At 35.6% G+C, this 23158-nt stretch overlaps 1 protein-coding gene across 1 annotated transcript in view; it reads right to left on the bottom strand.

Moving 5' to 3' along the window:
- The window catches only part of MESR6 (misexpression suppressor of ras 6), a 388255-nt gene that overhangs the window by 16970 nt on the left and 348127 nt on the right, over positions 1 to 23158 (bottom strand). The window contains exon 6 of the mRNA XM_090397939.1: positions 1021 to 1221. Within this exon, the coding sequence (XP_090254065.1) occupies positions 1021 to 1221 (201 nt within the window). The remainder of the gene's footprint in view (positions 1 to 1020; positions 1222 to 23158) is intronic.

The following is a 23158-nucleotide window of genomic DNA, read 5'->3' as shown; positions in this document are numbered from 1 at the left end:
AAAGAAAATTTTCGAAATATCCTCAAAGATATCGCAAAACAAGCATTTATTAATGCCTTAAATCACGATTACTTAATCTCTGGGATTCAACGGCAAATAAAGTCCTATAAAAGTAGAACACAAAAGGCAACCAACATTTGCAACCAATTATTGTAAGAGAGCTAAACATCAGTCCGGCTTCACACTATTTTATTGAAAGTCGAAAGAGGTCAGGCATCTTGAACTCGGTTACGATTATGATAAGTTTTTTTCTTTTTAAATGTTTACATTTTTTGATGACATGGAAGTGAAGAAGATCGTTGTTTTAGTTAGAGGTTCAAATAAATAAATACAAATCAATGTTGATGTATGAATCGATGACATTCACCCTGTATCTTTCCCACTGCAATAGGGTTGGACCTACTTCTCCCATTGGCGACCCACTCCATGTTGGGGGACTGTATATATACAGTATATTCGTATGAATTAATGTACGAAGGTGAAATTACAAACATCCGTGATGAAATCCAATCATCATCATGCTAATGAAGATGAAATCCAGCCAATACTAGTACAGGAATACTTGGACACTCAATCTATTGTGGACAATCGGACATCAAAAGAGAACACCAAAACGGCTTGTTTATCAATCAATACAGAAAAAGCAACCATGTGTTGGACATCCTTCATACGGTAGGATGGAGAAAAACGAGTAACTTAACAGATTCCTAAAGAACTCTCCTAATTTAAAAAAATCTGGCAGCAAGGTAATGCCAAAGAAACATCACCATTCTTGGGAGAGAAGAAATTTGACCATACTTAGCGACCGCAGTCCATACAAAAGGACAACAATTTGAGTCTTTGTAATCTTACTCGCTGTGTGCCTTTACGATTACATCCATTACTATAATCTTGAGAATGATTTGGTACTGGAACGAACTATTGGTAATAAACTATCTACTGTTGTGAAATATACGAAGCATTTTGTTCATAAGTTAGTCACTTTTACTGTCAACTGGTATAAAAAAGTTATTAACTTACCTCGCCATGGTCACCAAAGCTGGACGTGGTAGACGTCGCAGAAATTTGAATGTTTCATTCATCAGTTCATTTATTTGACTGCGTGTACTAACATGATGGGGTAATTCAGTGTCATCGCAAGTACAGCCAGCATCATGCAATAGCTCGAAGTCAACTTCTTGGCCTTCAAAACTCGAGAGAAGTGTAGCCATCTGTTGCCGACTACGTGAAAAAAAAAATAAAATAAAATAAAAAAAAAACAACAGTTGGGCATTGTTACTAATAAGCCACTTAGCAAAGCAATTTTCCATACCAGAGAAACTACCCGTATTTATACAGTCACTCCCTCTGGCGGCAATGTTGTCACCAGAGGGGGAGTAACTATATACAGGCAAACTCGTATTAATTTGAGCTATGAAAAGTACTTACAACGTAAGAACAGCCATTTAGTTTAATGAATGTAGTTGAAGTGCATCCAGAACCTACACTCGTAGGTCTCTAAGGGTTATTTTTCATTACTACTTAGGGATTTGAATACAATGTTTGTATTCCACTGTGCGGTGATTTATCTTTCGATAATGACAGAAAATAAACATTTACAGTGAACACATAAACACACACAAGAGTTGGGGGATGTGAGAGGTTCAACTTCATTCATTCTTATGTGCTTTGCGTACAGAGTAGGCAACTTGCTAGGGAGTCTTCACAGACGTTAGTTTGTCGGTCATTAATATCAAGTCAGTATAATCGCTGCGAGACTGCAGGGTGGTCATTTCCTCGCTTGAATTTTAACTGGCTAAGATTAATGATACTATTTTTACAATTATTTTTCACATATATTATTTGGGGCGAGGCACGGCATTCTTGTCTACTGCTGTTGCTACTTCAGAACTCTGAAACCTCTTTAGAACTTTTTTTTTTTTTTAAAAAAAAGCAATAAGTTAGAACGTGGTTTCCATGTAGTCTATAGTCCACATAGCATCCTTTCGGATTTAAAAATAAGAATTAACGATGGAACCAATCGGAAAATATTCCTCTACTTTTTGGTCTTTTTAATTGAATAAACACGCTACAAAACATTACGTCAAAGCAACACGAAGATTTTAATATTGGTTAATGCAGAACGGATGAGGACGTTGACCGATAACCCGTCTGCACCCCAGAGTCTGTTTCGGGGAAGGGGAAAAAGGGATGTGAGCTCATTGTTCATAAGCAGGTGAAGGAAAGGGATATCTCTGTCAGCTTAACTGATTCTCTCCCAAAAGGAATATGGTGACAGTTGTTCAGAAGGGAGTTCAAAGGCCCACAGAAGGAACCCTCCCCCTTTATAATCACATGACTTTCTTTTCTCTATGTGTACGTGTGTGTGTGCTGATACAAGGCAGGTGAGAGATATGTCCAAATGCTACTCACCCACAGGAAACAACGAAATTTGCGTCCGTTTTAACATGCAGATGGTTAGACTTGAGTAGTGATGAGATTTTTACTTATTGGGCCATTGCCTCACTTGGGATACGTAGAATGGATGGTTATTAACCTCTTAACGGTTAACTGCTGCACGTTCGGGACGCAGTGTTGGCTGGCAATACATATTTAATGAAGGGATCGGTGTCAAAGACCAAGAGACACACACATGCTGAAACAAGGCCATAAAAATATGGAAGTTAGCGATCCAGAAGGAATTTTTCACATTTTTAATTCGGTTTCTTGACAGGTTTTGTATTTTTGGTCCCGCATTACAAGGCTAATTGTTAATAAGAAGTAAAAAAAAATTCTCGTCAAAATATATGTTTATTTGAGGTGAACATTATGAAAGTTGAATCTACCAAAATTTCAACATACCTGCAATAAAATATATCGGAACAAATGAACACAAGAAATGTTAGTAAATCAATTATCAGAAGAATAAATGATAAGAAATGAATACGGACTAACGAATTAAGCTTCTCAAATAAAGTTCATATGCGAAAATCCTACAGGGCGAGTTTCATGCATAGATTTCAAAAATTAAATGAAATATTTCCTCGAATTGCAAATATTGTCGTGTTTTTTAAAATTTTCTCAAATGTATTTATTTTAATAAAAAACGACCAAATAAGTACTTAATAAGATTATTAATTAAATTAACTGAAACCAGAAGAAACTGAATTTTTTTTAATTTAAAATCAATTTTTAATTAAAAAATTAAACCAATGTTTATTTGAAAAAAAAATCATATTATATTATCATTTTGTGTTTTTTTCCCCTTTTCTGATATAACAGTAATTTTTTTTTTCTTAAATAGTAATTGACAATCATATGCATGTTCCAGTAGCTTTTGAAACCGACCACACACAACTGGTACTAGTTACACGTGCTGTAGATGTGCAAATATGAATTTAGGTAATTCCTAAAATTCATGCGACAGTCACACTTAAATGGACTTGTGTGTTCTAATAGAAGACATCACTTATTTGGTTCATAAAATAGATAGAATGTCCATTTTAATGAACACAAAAATCACTGGGAGCAAACTCATTACCACATCGTAGAAGAAAAATCATTAAATTTTCTTTTAGATGACCAATGAGCATCATCTATTGACTTAGATCATAAACTCGTGGTTATAAGTCCAGATATCGCCGAGATTCGCAGCGAACTTTTCTGCAGAAACTGTTGTTATAAATTCATTTTCATGACTTCTGTACTAAACTTCCAACATAATTTATCATCATATTGGATACAAAGAATAAAACAATTCTGAAGTGCCCGAACACTTTTTATACTTGCGTTTGAGTTATAGCACTGATCACTTTCTTTTTTTTCCCGAGTAAACATCAGCTTCAAGATTTTCCATAATAACCAGCAACTTAAACCCTGTTTTACATGCAATTTTCCAGTGAGGAGAATAACCCAGTGAACATCAATATTACCACCACACATCGGGAAGAAATATCCTACATCACGTCCTCTTACTTTTGATACAACTCAAATCTACAACTAAGATCAGATTTTTCTTCTTCTTGGGCTGACTTACACATCTAGCCTTTCACAGCAAAAAATGCAATAAAGGTCCACAAAGACCTTCATGCTGTATTGGTAAGAAAAAACACTGATGAAACTGAACAGTGTGATAAAGCACAATTAAAAACTCTGGAAGGAAATCTCCTGGAACCTTGTGTGAACAATATCGTTTCTGTGGGGTATCAAATGAGAAACGTTTGAAATACAAATGCATCGTGACTTGGAAGAATTCCTGGAGAGAGAGAGAGAGTTGCTTGGAGCTACGACCGAAGCAACTATGGATATGAGCTCATGTGCTATGCCTGTAAATTGCATATGTCTGCCAATGTCTGGTTGGTTTTCCTGTTTTGTGGATGAAAAATCCTCCCACCTCCTCATGAGACCAGTTAAATCTCTCTCTCTTTCTCACACACACAGAGTCGCATTCCTCCAAGGATTACAACCAAATCTGTCTCTGCAATGCTGAGCTCCAAGAGGGAGGATGCACAAGAGGTCATCTAACGATCTGAAAAGCTTCGATGGAAGCTTCCAGTGTAAGAACCCGTGTGTATTAACATTTTCTTCAGTCTATATGAAGACATATTTTCATAAAAGATGTTTTTTTTTTATAAGTCTTCATATAGACTGAAGAAGATGTTAATACACACGGGTTCTTACACGGGAAGCTTCCATCGAAGCTCTTTCGATAACACATTCGATAAAAATGTGGGCTCGTCTACGACGACAGCCACCTACGAAATACGTACCCATTAATGTACAGAGGTGATCCAAAACTTTCTCGATGGCTGACCCTCACTATAGTTGGTACATATGTGTATCGCTGCCGCTAACGAATCTACTGGATTATTTGCTGTTGCTTTGCGATTCGCTCCATCAAAAAACAGGACTTCAAAGAGTAGCTATGAAGACTTAACTCTTCTTCGAACTGGGCAAAATCGTCACAGAAACCTTCCAAATATTAGCATTTAATTTCAGAGAAAATTATGAGCAGAATATTAAAACATCTGACTGATTCTCTAAGTTTCAACCTTCCTTTGAAATGCACGCTGATGGAATTTATGTACGAATTTCTTCTCAAAGTACTTAGCGAAAACGACCTTAAATGTGACACATTGGAGAATGTTTTTATTTATTTTCTCATTAGGAGAATGATACCACTTACTTTGCATTTCTTGAGCAAGAATTTCTATTCCGAAATGAAACATGAGTGCTGTTCTACATTCAAATCTTGCTTCCCAGTTGACGCCAATGGGAAGAACATTTAATATCATCACGATTACGACGCAGAGTGGATGTATCTTCTCTCAAACCAACAAGTCGTGATTGCAGATCGCAATACAGACATAGATGCTTCTGTAATGCGTATAAATGGTAGATAAATTCCATTGGTTTAGTAACAGTATTCTGCTTATTATACATAAAATGGATTAAAAAATATCTGGTCTCAAAAGCGTAGGGATTCTGGATTATCTTACCCTCCTGAGCCTACTCAAAGAACTCGTGTAATGCAGTCTCATAACTGTTTGTGGGTGGAATTCATGTAAAAAAATATTGCCCACGATTATTAGACTTTCTGAATCATACTAAGGAGACGACACCAAAAGAAGCAGCTCGGAAGAGAAGACAGATGCAATTATCTAGGAGAAATATGTATCTATATAATCTGATAAAATGGTGGTCATACTTCGCGTAATAAACAGACATTTTCATGGTTACATGAAAATTCATCGAAAAAACAGTTGATCGAAAGACAATTCATCGAAAAAACAATTCACCAAACATTTTAACTAAAATTTCATTAAATTGATCCGGCCAAAGAATTGCTAATATAATTTCGAAAATATTATGATAAAAGTGATCTATTTAGAACAAAAACTGAACCGTGAGTCAGCTTCTTATACCAACAACTACTGCTAATTCCGCTAAGTCAGAGAGTTATTGTAATACATAGTTTAGACACGTCATTTCTTTGCTGCCCCGAATATAGCTGAACTGAAAACTGGAACGGTTCGACATTTTCTTGTAAAAGTTTCAAATAGCGAAATTTCAAATTTTCGAAAAGTTAAAATTTTCGATGAATTGCATTTTCGACGAATTGTTTATTCTATGAATTGCCTTTTCGATGAATTGTCTTTCAATTATTTGCCTTTTTGATGAACTCGCCGGATACCCATTTTCATACAAGAGCTATTTCTGCATATGTTTTTAACAGGTATATTACCAGCATTTAACCGGAATGAATAAACAAACCGACAGCACGGAAAAAACAATAAAATCAATGTACACCTTTTCACTTTGAGGTCTAGAGAGGAGGACTTCCTGAAAACCAACAAAATCTATCCCACACAGAGACAACCGCTTATGTTGCCATTAGATTGTTCTTAATGGAAGCTAATGGAAATTTCTGTGTAAAATTCTAACGAGGATAATGAGAGGTCCTGGCACAGGTGGAGCAACAATGTTGACAGTTGGATCGGTAAAATATGCTAATATCTTTCTAATGATAGACACACAAACGGTTTAATTACAAAAGCAAATATTGAGATTATAGGGTGGACACCACTTCGATTTTCACGTTCCACCTTTGCCACCTGGATAGAATCGGAAGATATTTCAAAAGTCAAACACCCGTTCAAAAAGGTTGATTACACGCCTGCACTTCTGGAGAGATGTCTAATGGACTTTTTACCGAAACAAAACAAGGTCTTCTCTGTCAAAAATTTCCATCTGATCGCTTTGCAATCACCGTTCAGATTTCTATGAAAAAATCCAATATGACAGACATCAGAAATTATAAATATATTTAAAAGAAACGTCCGCAGTATAAATCGACGTACCACACGAGACAGAACAACCATTCTGAAATTTTAAGTTATTTCCTTCGACTGAACTAAGTCTGTAGTAACGACCACTCTTTTATTGTCTTGAGAAATAACACTTTGAATGAAAATACAGCCAGCACGAAACTATCTCCATAAAATTTGAGTGACGCTAATCTCACTATAGCAATAAATATGAATCTTGAGAGTAAGCGAAGGCAAAAATTGAATATAGCCACAAAAGTAACTCAAAGCAAAAACATCGATTTTGAGAGCACCGAAAAATGATATTTGAATATATAAATTCACTTTTTTTTTTCTGTAATAATTTAGGTCAACTGTATATATATATATATAGAGAGAGAGAGAGAGAGTAAACTTATTCACAAACAAATTAAATTAAAATAATAAACCTTGGCCACGGTACTAATGTACCATAGGATTACATGTTTCGTGTGTGTAAGTCACAATAAAAAAAATTTAAAAAGAAAAAAAAAGCATACTCCGTCAAGGTAATACACAGAACCATTAAGTGCGTTCTTTACTATATTACATGAACATCGCATTGAGTCCTAGAATGGGGTCCCCGAATCATATAACCATGACCCGAGATGGTACTGATAATCAAGCTTTCACTGAATAAATTCAACCATTTTCGCTATTTCTTTATATCCGCGATACACTGTTGAGGTGTATTCTATCAATGGAAAGCCAATGAATTTTTAAAGCGTGTTTTTTAATTGGTATGCCCAAAAGAATGAAATGTGATTAAAATTACAATCACATTATGATTAATTGGATTGCAATTTTTTCCCTATGATACCGACATTTAGTTGCTCTTTTATGCTATTGCTATCTCTTTCGTAGTTCTCAAAGCGAATCCAGCCTTCTCATCATTGTTAAAAGCATTGCCAAAAGTCCTATGACTTGAATTCATATATAGTTTTCGAGTTTTTAACAAGACAACTGGAAATTAAGGAAGAAGTGGAACAAGCAGTGTCGTTTTTGTTTAGAAATGCTCCTACAAATAAAGCGAAGTGAGCAGGAACATTGTCATGAAAAAAGTTTCAGAGGGCAACTTCTAGGTACCACAGGAAATGGTTCCAACTTCAATATAAGGGGTGACGGGAAAGTAATCAATTATTTTTAATAGGTCATTTTTAGCCGATTGTTTTTTCTTAAATAACACATAAATTATTAAATTTGATTTTTATTTAAATATTAGCATTACTTTTCTATTTAAAAAATCTGTTTTTTTTTTAAATTTTAGATTATTATTTTTTAATATGGCGGACTTTAAAGATGAAGAGCACCATTTACGTCATTCTATGTTGTTTTTGTTTCATCAAGGAAAGAATGCTACCGAGGCTACCAAAATCATTTGTTCAACTTATGGAGACGTAGTGAAGGTTAAAAAATGTCAGCGATGGTTTAGGGAGATTTTCAGAAAAAAATTTTGATCTCTCTGATCGTCCTCCATCTGGAAGACGTCTTACTCTAGATGACGATGCTCTTAAGACTCTCGTTGAATCAGATCCAAAATAAACCATACAATAATTAGCAGAGAAACTTAATTCATCATGGTCAACTGTCCAAGAGCACTTACATAAGAGTGGCAAGGTTCTTAAACAGGGTGTATGGGTACCGCATGAACTGTCAGAAAACAATAAAGCACAGAGACGGGCGATTTGCAATTCATTGTTGACCAGACAACAAAATGACCCCTTTTTGGAACGAGTCGTAACTGGTGACGAAAAATGGGTGCTGTGTAATAAACGTAAAAAACAGTGGCTTTCTCCAAATCAAACTCCAATTCCAACACCTAAAGATGGACTTCATCCACAAAAGGTTCTGTTGTGCGTTTGGTGGGATATTCATGGAATTATTCATTACGAACTCATGGAACAAGGTAAGACTATCACAGCCGCCATCTACTGTGAACAATTAGAGCGACTACATCAAGCATTGTTAATCAAACGTCCTGCGCTTGTCAATCGAAAAGGGGTAATTTTGCAGTAAGATAATGCAAAACCACATTCTGCAAGAATGACTCAAGAAAAAATTAGGCAGTTAGAATGGGAACTTCTACCATATTCGCCGGATAGTGACTATCACTTATTCAGGTCCTTAGAACACAGCATAAGAAATAAAACCTTCCGTTCGCAAGATGATGTCCAAAGGAGTTTGATATCATTTTTTGCTCCAAAGAAAAATTTTTTTTTTCAAAATAGGAATTCTAAACTTAGTAGATCGTTGAAATAAGATTATAATTAACGATGGCGATTATAGAATTGAATAATGTTAATTTGTTCTTTAATAAAATTTATATTAAAAATGTAGTTCAAAAAATTGATTACTTTCCAGTTCCCCTTATACTTCAAAACAAATTCATAATGGCTGAGTTTTGTTCACTGTTTCTTCTCCGAATGTAAGTTTTAACATTTCGAAAGCTGGAGGAAATGGTAATGCACATTTTATGCATTCCTCCATATTTTGATCGAAAGCGCATAGGAAAAAAAAAAGGTATGATCACGTAACACAGGAAATTATTTCTTAATGGTGCAACTTAGAAATAAAGAACGGATAACTCACTAAATTCTATTCTATTTACCTACACTCTTTATTCTGGTACGACAGTATTATCTGGAGGTCAGTCTAGAAGTTTTTTTTGATCAAGTTATTAGCTGCTGTGTGCAATTTATACAATAAGAGAAATTCATTTTGCGTTTGTCACTTAAAAAAGAAAAATGCCACTGGCGAGAAAATAATTCGGAATCTTGTTCTAGAAACCAATATGGAATATTTTTAAGCTACAAGATCTTACAGCAGACAACAAAATTCTTCAACTATCTAAATTTTAATGATGATATCCGCATATTCTTCACCATAACGGACAAACTGTATTTCATTATTAAATTACACAGAAAAATTCCACTGATTAGATTGTATTGTGATCATTTAACATTCTTCACTGGTAATTTTCTACATACAGCTTTGTTGTTGTTCAATGGAATGGGGGGGGGATTTAAAAAAAATCTGAAACGCCTTTTATCTCTAAGGAGTAGGCAGCATTCGTTTAGTCTTACCTCTCTGAAGATCAACAGCAAGCCTCCATCCTTCACTACAGCTGAGCTGAAGTCTATCCGTGAATCTAAACTTTCAGGGGAGCAAGTATGGTATACAACTGCTGCCATCTGGTGGTCCTAAGCCTTACTAGATACTGAATGTCTGAGTAACACTATTTTCAACATAATAAATCATGGTCCAATTATTATTATTTTTTTTTTGAGCCATGCTTTATATCCACGAATCGAAAATTAAATTCCCATTGGTACATATATACATTGTTCGTCTCAAAAGGATTCAGCACCAATAAATATCGAGATTAATTCGCATAACTTTAAATTAAAATATATCCAGTACAATCGCGTAAAACTGAACTGAGAGCTTTCAAATAGCAGAGTAAGACTGATTACAGACGAATCTAGCCAATTTTTTATTTATTTTATAATAAGGGTTATTGCATATAAATTTCAATCGATGGAAATGTAGATCAGTCTAAATAGGGACTAAAACCGAATCGTGAGTTGATCTTTAAGTTAAAAATAACCACGAAATCTTGCTATTAAACTTTATTTGGAAAACAAAACATTTAAGCAGCATGGCTAGCAGTGATCTGTTCAAGTTATAGAGATGCTGAATTTCTTCAGCCTTAAAAAGTTGGTTCCTTTCATAGTACTGACAGAAAATCGTAAGAGGAAAAAAAAACTCAATACCAAAGAAATCCTATGTCAGAGTACCTTCATTAAATGCACTACTAAAAGGCGACTATACGGACGCTTTGGCAGCGTTCGTGTCTTTCAAGTAGTGCACGCTAAGGCCAATCCGATACCGAGGATTGTATTCTCATAAGCTCTCTAGTCAAACTTTCGTAGTTTCTATATATACAGGGTGTCCCAAAATTCAGGCAAGAAGTAATTTTGATAGAAAACACAGGTTTTTAATTAAAAATTGTAATTTCTTATTGATTTATAAAGTATAGAGTATAGGGTTATGCATGGAATGGCATATCGGGTAAATGGCCTCCACGGCTTTGCTGGCACATACGCACTCTTTTGTCGAAATTTTCCATGACCGTTTTGCATAAATGTGGCTGAATTTCGTTGGTACAGCGCTCAATTTCCTCCTTCAAGGCGTGGGTGGTCGTGGGCTTGTTGGCATAAACCTTAGACTTCAAAAAAACCCCAAAAGAAAAAAGTCCAACGGCGTTAAGTCACATGATCTGGACGGCCAATTCTGATCACCAAAACGGGAAATTACACGACCAGGAAATGACTCGTGCAGTAATTGAATTGTTTCTCGGGCTGTATGGCATGTGGAACTTGAAACCACATGTCGTCCACATCCATATCTTGCAATTTAGGCACAAAAAACTGGATTATCATGTCGCGATAGCGAGCACCATTAACTGTTATTGCCTTACCAGCCGCATTTTCGAAGGAGAATGGACCGATGATGCCTCCAGCCCAAAATCCGCACCAAACAGTGACACGTTGTGGATGCATTTGTTTCTCAACAATCACTCGTGGATTTTCTGAACCCCAAATGCGACAATTTTGTCGATTAACGAAGCCATCAAGATGAAAATGAGCCTCATCGCTGAAGATGATTTTGTTCAAAAAATAAGCATCCACTTGTCGTTGTTCCATAATCCATTCAACGAACTCTCTTCGCTGTGTGTGGTCATTTTTAATAACCCTGAACTGTCACGCTGTCACGCTGTCTTTTTTTCCTCGTTGGCAACACTTTACCGCACAAATGGCGCTAAATTTAAATCTTGCGTGAATTTTGGGACACCCTGTATTAGACTTTGAAATATAGTTGGATTTTTAATATGCACTATATGTTAATCCTAATCCTTTTAAAATGCTTTCGTAAATCACGCTACCCGTGGTATGCATGTAATAACATAACTGAATAAAACACGGTGAACAATAATCGGTAATACGACTGGTCAAGACCTCAACCTCTGGAAATGATTTCACTTAACAGGTAAGGTGATATGATTAGACTATGTATGCAACATCTCAGAGATTATGTTGTTAACAACTGCAAAACTACATGTACCAATAACGATTTCTTCCTCATGGTCAGAGACCCCAATTTCTGTGATCATTTTTGGACAAAGACTTATATTGTATTTCCTGACTACGACTTAGTATGAAATTTTTGAAGCTAAATTAAACAAGACGGGTAGATTGAATTATTTTTATTCCAGTATCTTCAGGGCAAGTCGCAATAAAGTTAAGAATAGTAAGACATGAAATCTTATGAAATATTACATTTTATTTAGGTGTAATTAAAATATAATGTTACAGCTGAATCAGACTTAACTTGATACGTTTTCAATAGCGATTGTTTGGAATGAACGAAGCAGCTGAGGTCATGAGGCTAGGATATATGTCTGCGAATGGCGCGTGTTGTTTGGGCCGGTTTGCTGGAGATGAAAAACCCCAGTTTCTTTTCAAAAGAAAAAAACCCTTTTCACCTCTGTATGGGACTTTCTGCCGACAGCATTTATATAAAGATTTCGTTCCGAGACGAAGCATTAAAAATCTACCATTCTAGCTTCTACTTCATTGACGTCGTTAGGCAAATGAAGAATGGGTTTTTAAATAAATACAAAGAAAAAGTGACGCTACTTTTGTAATAATATATTGCCATTTGCTTTTACTACACCCAATTACGAAATCATTTTGCAGACCAAGAAGATCCAAAGAGGTTCTTATACATTCCGGGTTAATTGACGAGTTCCACTTCTTTTTCAACAGTACTTCTCTTCTTTATTAAACTGGTTTCGGTGAACTAAGTCACAAGTGATTAAAATCGACTGTAAATGGGTTTGTTCATAAATTATAAGGACGAAGTTCGATATCAGAAAGTTAAATTAGCGTCTGAGTGTAAATGGCTTTAAGGTATTTTTCTTGTTTCAGACATTTCATCCCAGAATGCCTTGGGGGTGTGTCTGCGAGAATGCCTGCAACCAGAGTTTTATTACTAAAATCGTCATTAGTTTATTTTTCACGCTAAGTGGTCTGGGAAAATATTTTTCGATTGCCTTCATTCGTGTTTGTGGATTGCATATAATATAGGCTTTAAGGTGTTTTTTCTCTTTATTAGTTCGTTGAGTTAAACAAAACAGAAAATTAAGCTCCTAAAATTCAATTACCTCAGTTAAAAAGTCAGAGGATGTAGCCAATATCATGAACTAACTAATAACAGCAATATTTATGAAATAAATTAAACAAATTTGAAGCAGTAATGTACAACAGAAGTTGTACATTACTGCTTTGTTTTTGTATATTTGTGCAATTATTTCTAGATTTCTGCAATCTACTTCTATATTTTTGCAATCTATTTCTAGATTTGTAATCTAGAAATAGATTTTTTGTAAATTAATTAGCAGTTTTGTAGATTGCAAATCTACAAAACTTTCTTTTATAGATTTGCTTTCATTTTTCTTTCTTTTTTTATCACTTACTTTATTGTTATTAAATCTCAATAACGGTACGATGAAAGTACAACTAAGTTGAAAGATGAGATAATAAAATTCGTTAATCGATTAGTTCATTGATTCACCATTGAAATCAAAATAAATAAAAGCAAGTGGGAATGGATTGGACACGTACTGAGAATGGACAGCAGAGAGAGAGAGATTCCAATAGTAACTTAGATATGGATCCCGAAAGGAAAATACCTAAATTAACTTGGCAGAGAATGACAGAAAAAGAAAGATTGGTTAGTTGAGAGAGAAGCAGAATTAATATTTGAAAATCAAAGGATATAACTTGAAAGCTTTTCAAGTTATATCCTCTGATGGAATGATGTGATTCTAATTAGCAGATATTGATTTTATTTTTCTTCAAACAACTCGATGATTTTAAACGACGGATGTGAGACCACATCCGCTTCTTGAAAGATTTAAAAAAAAAAACGGTTTGAGAAAATTTTATTCATTACTATGACATCTGTATTAGTACAATGGGTCAAGGATTTATCATCAGGAAAGAGTGGCTCTAGAGATTCAACATTACTTTTTTGAAACCACCACTTTAGATGTCAAATTAGCAAATTTTTGATCTCACCTTGGCGAATGAAATTCAACTAACACAAACTAACTCAGCTCAGTCAGTAGTCATGTTGTTTAGATTTCCAACTTTTCGTGGAAAGTCGTGGAAATAGGAGGCATAAACTCCAATATGAATAGTTGATATCGATTGTATCTCTGGTCATGCACGACCAAAGATGTAGCTCTGTATCTTGCCTTTAATAATCATTTCTCGATTTGGCACAATAACTAAAATATCGTTCTTTTATTTTACTTTTTTTCAATTCAAACGAAGCAGAATTCTGTAGGTCATATTACGTTTTCAGTTTCTATTTCATCCACTCCCTCTTCTAACATCTGGAAATACTGGGCGTAGTATCTTGCTGCCGACAGCACACTACACTGTGATTTGCCTATTTCCTTCTTGACCAAGTAAACTGTTATGTCGATGGCAACATGACAGCACATTCGTCATAAAACAGCAAACTATTATAGAGTCAAAGGATTATTGATGTGTAGGCCGTAAAAATACTTCAGGGCAATCGATCTTTGCATTGATTAAGGGTGGTTCTTAGGTAATGTCATATTTAGAAGGCATTGAGGGACCACAAAAATGTGCCATTTGGTGACGACAAGGAGGAAGGGGTGGGATATATGAAGAAGTATGTCACGCAATAAAGTATTTTAAATATTCGGGGGAAACTTTCCTCCCCTTTAGATTGGAATGAAGTATTTTAAAAATCCTAACCTTAAAAGTCAAAGGTTAGAACATGGCTGAATGCAAACGAATTTCAATTACTGATTTGAAAATCAGGAACTAGTTCGGAAATTAATTTTAATTAATAATTATATATTATATAATAATTGTTTCAAATACAGAAATAAATTTACCTGGAAATTTTAAGGGGAAAATCTTTCCTTTTTTTATGGTGACATACGCAGTCAAAAAGGTTAAAAATGTTCCGCTAGTTATATTTAAAGAAATTATATGAAATAAAAGTAGATACAAACGGCTTTATTATTATAATAGAGTTTTTGTATTAGTCAACATTTTAAAATTATAAGAATATGCCTTTTTTGTTTGCGAATGTGTGTTTGATGTATTAGTGCTTCAAGATCGATTATGTTAACAGAATGGAATTTTGTGATAATATTTTTAAAAATTTAAATTATTTTTTTCTTTCTAGAAGTAGGTGAAATGATCGCAAGTACAAAATGTGCTACACTTTTTTATTTTATTTTTCGTTAATCCTGTTGAAAACGGGACTAACGTCTGTTGTCGCACGAGACACAAAAAAGTCCTCTTGCCTATCACTCACCCATACTTAAACACAATACAACAGTTGCATCAGTACGTCTGGCCGGAGATGAGATTGGTAAGTCACAGGCAGCAAGCCGTCTGCCTCCTCGACACATCTTGACCGTCCCAACAAAACCCATCATCAGCACACGGGGACCAGAACGATCGGCTCCATTGTTTTCGGCGGGCAATGACCCGAGTTTCGCACCCCTTTCGAAGCCTCTAGACACCCGCAGCCACTATACAGATGAAGGGATCGTTCGTCCAGCCTCTTTGATCCCGACTTCCAGCGGACGCAAGCCACAACCCTTCCCACAGTACCGACAATAGCAGTAGTCGGGCTCGGAAAGGGTTGGCATGGGACTCGGGGGTTATGACCGAGAGTGTCGGTTTGTTTTTTTTTTTCGGTCCGTTTTTTACCACCTGGCTATGGGGGTAGAGGACAATGAACGGAGTGAAAGGGTACAGCTACGGAACGTCGGTGGCCAGAGATGTTCAGCCCTCGGGAGAAAAAAAAAAGGGGTTAGGGGTCGTAATAAGGGGATGACGGGAAAAGAGAGAAAAAAACATCTCCTACTCCACGAAGACTAAACAAAGAAGCCTGACCGTGAGGTAAGAAAAAAGTCTTTCCCAGGGAACTTTAAACCCTTTTCTAGCTTTCGGTGAAAGACGGCGGAACCGAACGCTCTGCCACGGCGGGAGACAAAGAGTTAGCGGAAGGGTTATCGGTGTATGTGTGTGTGGCGCCCAAAAGGAGGCGCCATGATGTGTTGATGACGTCACCAAGAGATGCTACGAGATTTGTGGGAACAGTTCGGACTTTTCAGCAGCACCAGCATGGTGACCTTCGATGACCCTCTCTCTCCATCTGGACATCCCTGGAGGAAGCGGGAGAGACGGTAAGGTCGTTCACTTTCTCTGTGTCGATACGTACGCAAACGGAAGGGAGGGTAAAAAAAAAAGAGGGACGAGATATGTTGAGAAATTTATATGCAAATATAGGAGGCGCCTTAAGACACTTTGGAGTCTAGGCGAGAGGGAGTTGCCGTAATTAGGGAGCAGTCGTAGTGTCGCCATAGACACACACGCAACGAAACAAAAGGGATTTTTTTTTCTTTCTCTCTCTTCTGGGAGACACTTAAATGACTAGCTAGAAACAATGTCGAATACACAGACCAGAAATGGCGTACTTAAGAGCAGAAACAAAGCGCGCGCGCACGACAGACTAGTGGAAAAATTGTTTAGGTCCATGCAAGACCGTCAGTTTAGAAAATACAAACCTACTAGAGGAAGCCAAGCCTGCAGACAGCACTAGCTAATACATGCATGAGTGGTCGGGAAAGAAAGAATAATATATATACAAACACGCAGAGATATAATGTATAGAAATAAAAATTAATTAGTTATTCATTTGTTGATGCTCACAGTTAAACCCTTTTCAAATTTCTGAAAATAATTTTGTTCTTACTACTTGATATAACATCGAAGTGTTTTTCCTTATATTCAGCATAAAATAATTTATCGTTTATTTGACAAATGCAACCCCAATGTAAAGATGTTTATTCCAAATAGTATTGAATATCACTCAGCCTATTACAAATATCTGGATTTCCAATCTTTCAAAGTAATCTGAACTTATTATCCAAAAATAAGTTGAGAGTATCAATAACTAGTGCAAAACAGCAGTTATATTCTCCATGTTAACATATAACAAGATATCATTTTTCAGCAATTAAAATGAAATGCTAGTGTATTTTTCTATTTATTCTTTTATTGTGCTGAAAAGGCAGCAGGTGGAATGCAATGTCAAAGCTGCTACTTTGATCATTGTATATTTTAATAAGTTATTGTTAATACTAAAACAGCAAGTTTTAATTGTCAACACACAGCTCCAAATAACTTCCTCCAGGAAGAATAAAACAGATCTAACATGTTGATGGAGTAAACATTTTGTACGAAAAGCATCTTAAAAATAAACAAATAAGAAATTACAAATAACAGCCATTCTGTTAACAAGTTTCTCTGCATATTCTTAAGTGGTTTCTCCAATTTGGAGGTTAGCAATCCTGGTAAGCCTGGGTGTCCGATCCTCTGCCATTCTTTTGATCTCGTAATATCTCTTGTTACTCATCCATTTCTTTACATCATCAACCCAAGAAGTTCTTGGTCTACTAGGAGATCTTCCCTCTAATTGTCCCTCCAGTATTTCCAGAGCGTTTCTGCTGATCCTCTTAATCTGTCCTGCCATCTCCCACTTCCCCTTTATAAGGTCTTCCATGAGTGCTCTTTTGGTTCCCATTGACTTCAAATACTTCTTCGTTAGTGTTTTTTATTTAGTTATTTTTTATCGTTCCAAGAAATCTTCAGTGATCTCCTACAGCACCACATCTGACATCCATAATTCAATGTGGACCATACATAGGATTTTATTATTTTTATTTTATTATGTTTATTTATTCGAGAATGCTTCTTTTGCCTCAGCTATTGATTTTATTTCCATATCTGGTGTTCCATCTTAAGCCTTTACGTTTTGGACGAATCCTGTTGATAATACACTTAAATTTGTGTTTGGTTGCTTTTTTTTTGCATATACTTGGTTTTATTTTATTTTTTTAAAATACAAAGCCATAATTCTGACTCTTTTCGATTATTATTTCAACCATATAGCTATTTTTGATTTCGCTATGAACACCACCATCAGCAAATCTAATATTGTTAATTCGAATACCATTTATTTTTTATTCCAATTTTCTTCATATTCTTTCATTATCATTTCACTGTATATATTGAAAAGTATACGAGATATTACACACCCTTGTCTCACTCCTCTTTTGTTATCTATGGTTTCATTATTAACGTAGTTAGAATTTGTGTCTTTTGTATCAATGTGAATGTATTTTATTATTTCTATTAACTTTTCGTGGCTTACTCTGTCAAATGCTTTTTTGAAAGTCTATAAAACAGAGATACATGTTATTATTTATTTCTATTGATCTTTCAATAATAATTTTTGATTTATAAATGGCATTAATTGTACTTATTTCTGGCATAAATGCTTTTTGTTGTTCACTTATAACATCTAATTCTAGAAATATCTGATCCTTTTCCCACTCATCTCTTTTATTAACTCAGCTGTTTTATTGTGCTTACTATTTCTTCTTTAAGTATACCCGGATTTTCTGAATGAACACTGATCATAGGTTTGCCAGGCTTGCGGTCATTATACAGTTCTATTAGGTATTCTTTGTCTTCTGGATTTATAACAACATTCTTATTCTTATCTTGTAACTGCTGGCTTGTTATTTTCTTTGGTTATTAAGAAATTTTATTTTTGAATTCCATTCTACAATTTTATTTTCTTTATCTAATTTCTCTACTCCTAACAATTATTATTGATCCATCTATGTTTTTCTTCTTTACATTTATTTTTTATCTGCCTATCTAATCTTTTATATTCTTCATTTCCATTGGGGTTATTTTTCCAGGTTCTTCTTTTATCCATTAGTTCTAGTATCTCTTCAGTCATCCATGTTTTTTTTTTTTTAATTTACTCTTTGTTTTCCCATTACATTTTTCTGCTGCAGTTAATATTGTTTCTTTTATCTTGATCCATTTGCTCTTCTTTCGTTTCAATATAGTGTGCTATATTATTCTGAAATAAAATCTTAGTGTTACTGTTATTTAGCTTATCTGTATTCCACTTGAATGTTCTAAATCTGTTAGTTATCTTTTTTTAACTTTATATTTATTGTAATTCTCACAAGTCTGTGGTCTGATCCACAGTTGGCATAATTTTTGCATTTGTGATTTCGTTTCTATATCTCTGATTGGTCACAATAAAATCTATTTGTGTACAATCGGGAGATCTCGAAGAACACCTGGCTTTTTCTTTTTGTTCATAAAAAGTGTTTGCAATTATCAATTTCTTTTTTTAAACAAGTCAATACATCTCTCAACTCTTGTGCCATATCCATATGGGCCTACAAAAGAACTTACTCTCTGTCTCTCTCTCTTCCTATTTTGGCATTCCAATCATCCATAAATAACACCCTGTCTATCACTCCTCCAATGTTTTGAATGGTTCCTCTATTTTCTCATAAAATTCTTCAATTTTTTTCATTTTCAGATGTGGTGGGCACATAAATTTGTATAACCATCAGTGATTTTGTCTCTATTAAAATTGATGTTATTCTTTCAGATTTCCTATTAACATTAATAACTGAGTATAAGAACTCCTTTTCTATATTGAAGAAGTTTCTCGTCAACTTACTAATATGCAAATGATATATTAACAAATAACTGGTGTACTTCTAAAATTTGCATGCGATTCGTAATTTTGAAACCCAATCAAATATTATGAAGTTATCATATTCAACATATAATTTCCTTTCATATTTTATACGTGAATATTTTTTTGCAAGCCTGAATCGGCTTCCAACTAAGTAAAAGACTACAAGTATATAAGCCTATTGTAGAATATACACATGATAAGGCTTTTAACATAAAAAAACTGCCGACTTTTTCCATATTGAGTTTTTCATTTCTTCAAAAACCAAACTAATTTTGAAATATTTTCAAGAAAAAGCAGTGAATATGCAGACGTACACAATAAGATGGCATTACAAAAAGATATATTCATTTATTTTTAACATTATGGGTAAGGAATTTCGCTTTAATAAACTGTATTACTATTTTAAAATCCGTTTGCAATGTGTCCAGCCACTCATCTCGTTCAAGGCAAACGCAAAGAGTTTGGGAGATATTATATCTCCCTGTCTTATTCCTCTATTTGGAAAAGTTTCACTTTATATTTTCATGTGTATTACAAAGTTTCTACGTTTTAACAGTGATTCTGGAATAGCCGAAGTTCTGATCAAATGCTTTTTCAAAGTCTACAAAGGCCAAACAGACAGATCTGTTATATTCGCTTGCCTTTTCTATAATTAACTTAAGACTATGGATATGATTAATGGTACTGAAATTACGTCTAAACTCTGCCTGCTTCTCTGATTGTCTATACGCGAGTTGTTGCATTATTACTTTTGTAATAATAATAATGAAATTAATTAAAGTCAACAAATGACTAATTAGAATCCAGCACTTAATCCAGTATTAAATTAATTTATATCACTATACATGCTATGAATTCTGATATAAACAATAATCACTTTGTTGATGTTCGCACATTTTATTCCGGGCTAAATCAACGAGCTTGAATCAACCATAATTGTGATATCACTCTTCGAGAAATTTCTTTGTAGCATGCAAACCTGTCTGATTTGTATGTGTTAAGATATCCAGGTAGCACTAGAGCTACGGTTCACTGTTGATGGTGTGAGCATGCAGTTTGGAGAAGATAAAGAAATATGGACATTAATGCAAATACTTCTGACAACGCTAAACACCATCATTAACCAGAAACAGGAAGCACTTTGTACGCTCCAAACAACATACAACATTGTATGTGCTTCGTCAACCGATGTAGCATTGCAAGTTTCGGGAGTTTACGTTGCAATTATCATTCTGTTTATAGGACATCTGATGCGTGATCTTCCAGGTACGGCAGGATTGAAGGCAGGTCGTCCACCCTTGTATATGCATAAGCATTGGCGGAGGCAGAAAGAAGAAGTGCTAGTATTAATGAATAGACGCTAAAGTCCCAATGGTATCTTCGATGTAAATCTTCCATTTTCTTTTTTTTTTTTGTAGTTAGAAACATTAAAGGGGTTTTTAGGAAGGGAGATTTGTTCTTAGACAAACTCGTTCAATGAAGACAACAGCTTGTTTACGTTAAGAAGTCCGGCACAGTTTGGAGATTTAGAACGAATTCTCGCATGTTTATTTTCGTTAAGAGCAAATGATTTATGGATAAGAATGTCAGGAAGCAAGAGTCGACTAGTTTTGCATCAATCCCCCCGCCCTCTCTATATGAAACTATACTGTGATTATCAGAAGCTACCAAGCACTCCTCAGGTGGGAGGGGGGGGGGGAAGGAGCAAATTATATAACACAACAGTTAAAGAAGGCTAGTAGAATCCATATCATATGCAGGGAGTTGAGGGGAAGATGACTGGATACATAACTATGGCAATATTTGTCAACAGCGTAGCCATAAACAATCAGATAACATCGGACCATCCCCAGACATCAACACACACATCCGGAACCTCGCCTTCATAGCCGGTAGGTGGCGGTTAGACGAGTGTCCACAACCTGACCATAGCAATGTCACTATTAGGAAAGCCATAAACATACACAGAGATTTTATCTTGGGACTGGTTTGGCATCTTAAAGACAGAGGTAGCAAGTTCTCACAGTATATATTAAAGGGTTTAACAAGTCACACTACACTGGAGTAAGTTAATGGACAAATAAATAAACTGTTGGCGATGTCCGCTACGAGACAATGAGCTATTAGAATATCCCCTTTCACAACACTCACAAAGAAAAACGAGGACAACCCATCAAAAACGTGTGAACGACGTCGAAATTGATAATTACATAAATGTAGAGGTCATCATACTAAAGAAATTTTGCAATCATGTTTGCTGTTTTTGCCTGCATCATCGATAAATCCATTGACCTGTAGTAAGCATTTCCGCTCAGAAATAATGCCATAAGATGTCATACGGTGATTCAATCTCAGTCATTTAAATTTTTTTTTCATTAAGAAGCTGTTACCAAGTAAGAGGAGCTGTTGACAAAGTATTAAATAGAAGCGAGTTGATTTAGATTGAACTGCTGCATTTATAATTTAATATAGCATTTCAATTGCCTTGTTGAGGTTTCAGATTTGTTGGAAAACCAATACTAGACATCATTACTGCGAAGATCAGTTTAGTTTGTACGAACTTCTTCATGACAAAATACATAAACCGATATTGTCCTTCACCTAGTGTTCATCATGCTAATGAATAAATTACACTTAGGACCGATTTTCACTACGCAGCATAGCCAATGAGAAGGGGGGGACATGATGTCGTGCACGTTTTCTTCCAACTCATAGATTCTGCAGTGTCCTAGTGGCTCCACCTATGTGCCCAAGCACCCGTTAACCTAGGTAATGGGTATGGACGAAACAATACATTTTAATTGAGAATGAAATGGAAAATTTGCGTGAGGGGACTCCGGGCTGATGACAAGAATAGGGGGGGATGACAACATTTGTCCACCCGGTTGGACACAACACGCAAGTATGGTGGTAGTGACGGAGGGGGGATTTGATGTTCACGCTACTATGCATATAGACCAGTGGGTGTGTGAGCTCTTTGTTGAATGTACTGGACAAGAAAATTTGGGTGGAGATAGCCGATGTTATTCATGTTAATTCAGTAACTCTCTCGTGTGGACACTGCTAAGGCGAGACGTTTTGTCACATTTTGCTAAAAAGTTTTCTAGTTAGGAGAGAAAGGCATCCTTCCTGGTCGCCTCCTGTTAGTTCGGCTAGTCAACCATTTAGATGAACAATCACGAATTTGATTTCCTCTCAGAAGTACCGCGAAACAAATGCCTGCGGGGGATTCAAGACGCATGCATGACAGTCGGGGGTTAAATTTTCGTTAAGGCAGATAAAAGGTGGTCGCCGTTTTTTTTTTTAGCGTAATTACAGGATTCAAACTCCTTCCTTGAGGTATCTGGGAAGTAGGTGGAGCCACTAAGATTGAGGAGCATTTAGCTGTTAAATGGGGGCGACAATTCTTTCACTGTTTTCACTGGGTGGGTACAGATATCATGGTAAAACGCAAACTGCAAGGAAATAGAAAAACACTAACATTTGAAGCTAACCCAAGTAATCGTCTATGGCTAACATCAGCCCACGATTACCGGAGTGACAAACACAACTTCCGGTCCCATTACATGGCTGGAGACCAGCGCGGAAACTCCGTACAACTACAGGGTGTAGTTTCTAATTGGGCGCTGGAGATTAAT

This window comes from Typopeltis vanoorti, chromosome 9 (genome assembly GCF_054136105.1).
Source record: "Typopeltis vanoorti isolate ZY-2024b chromosome 9, IOZ_Tvanoo_1.0, whole genome shotgun sequence".
In the NCBI taxonomy this organism is placed as follows: Eukaryota; Metazoa; Arthropoda; class Arachnida; order Uropygi; family Thelyphonidae; genus Typopeltis; species Typopeltis vanoorti.
The sequence above is the reverse complement of the archived record's forward strand: the minus strand, read 5'-3'. Positions and strand labels throughout refer to the sequence as shown.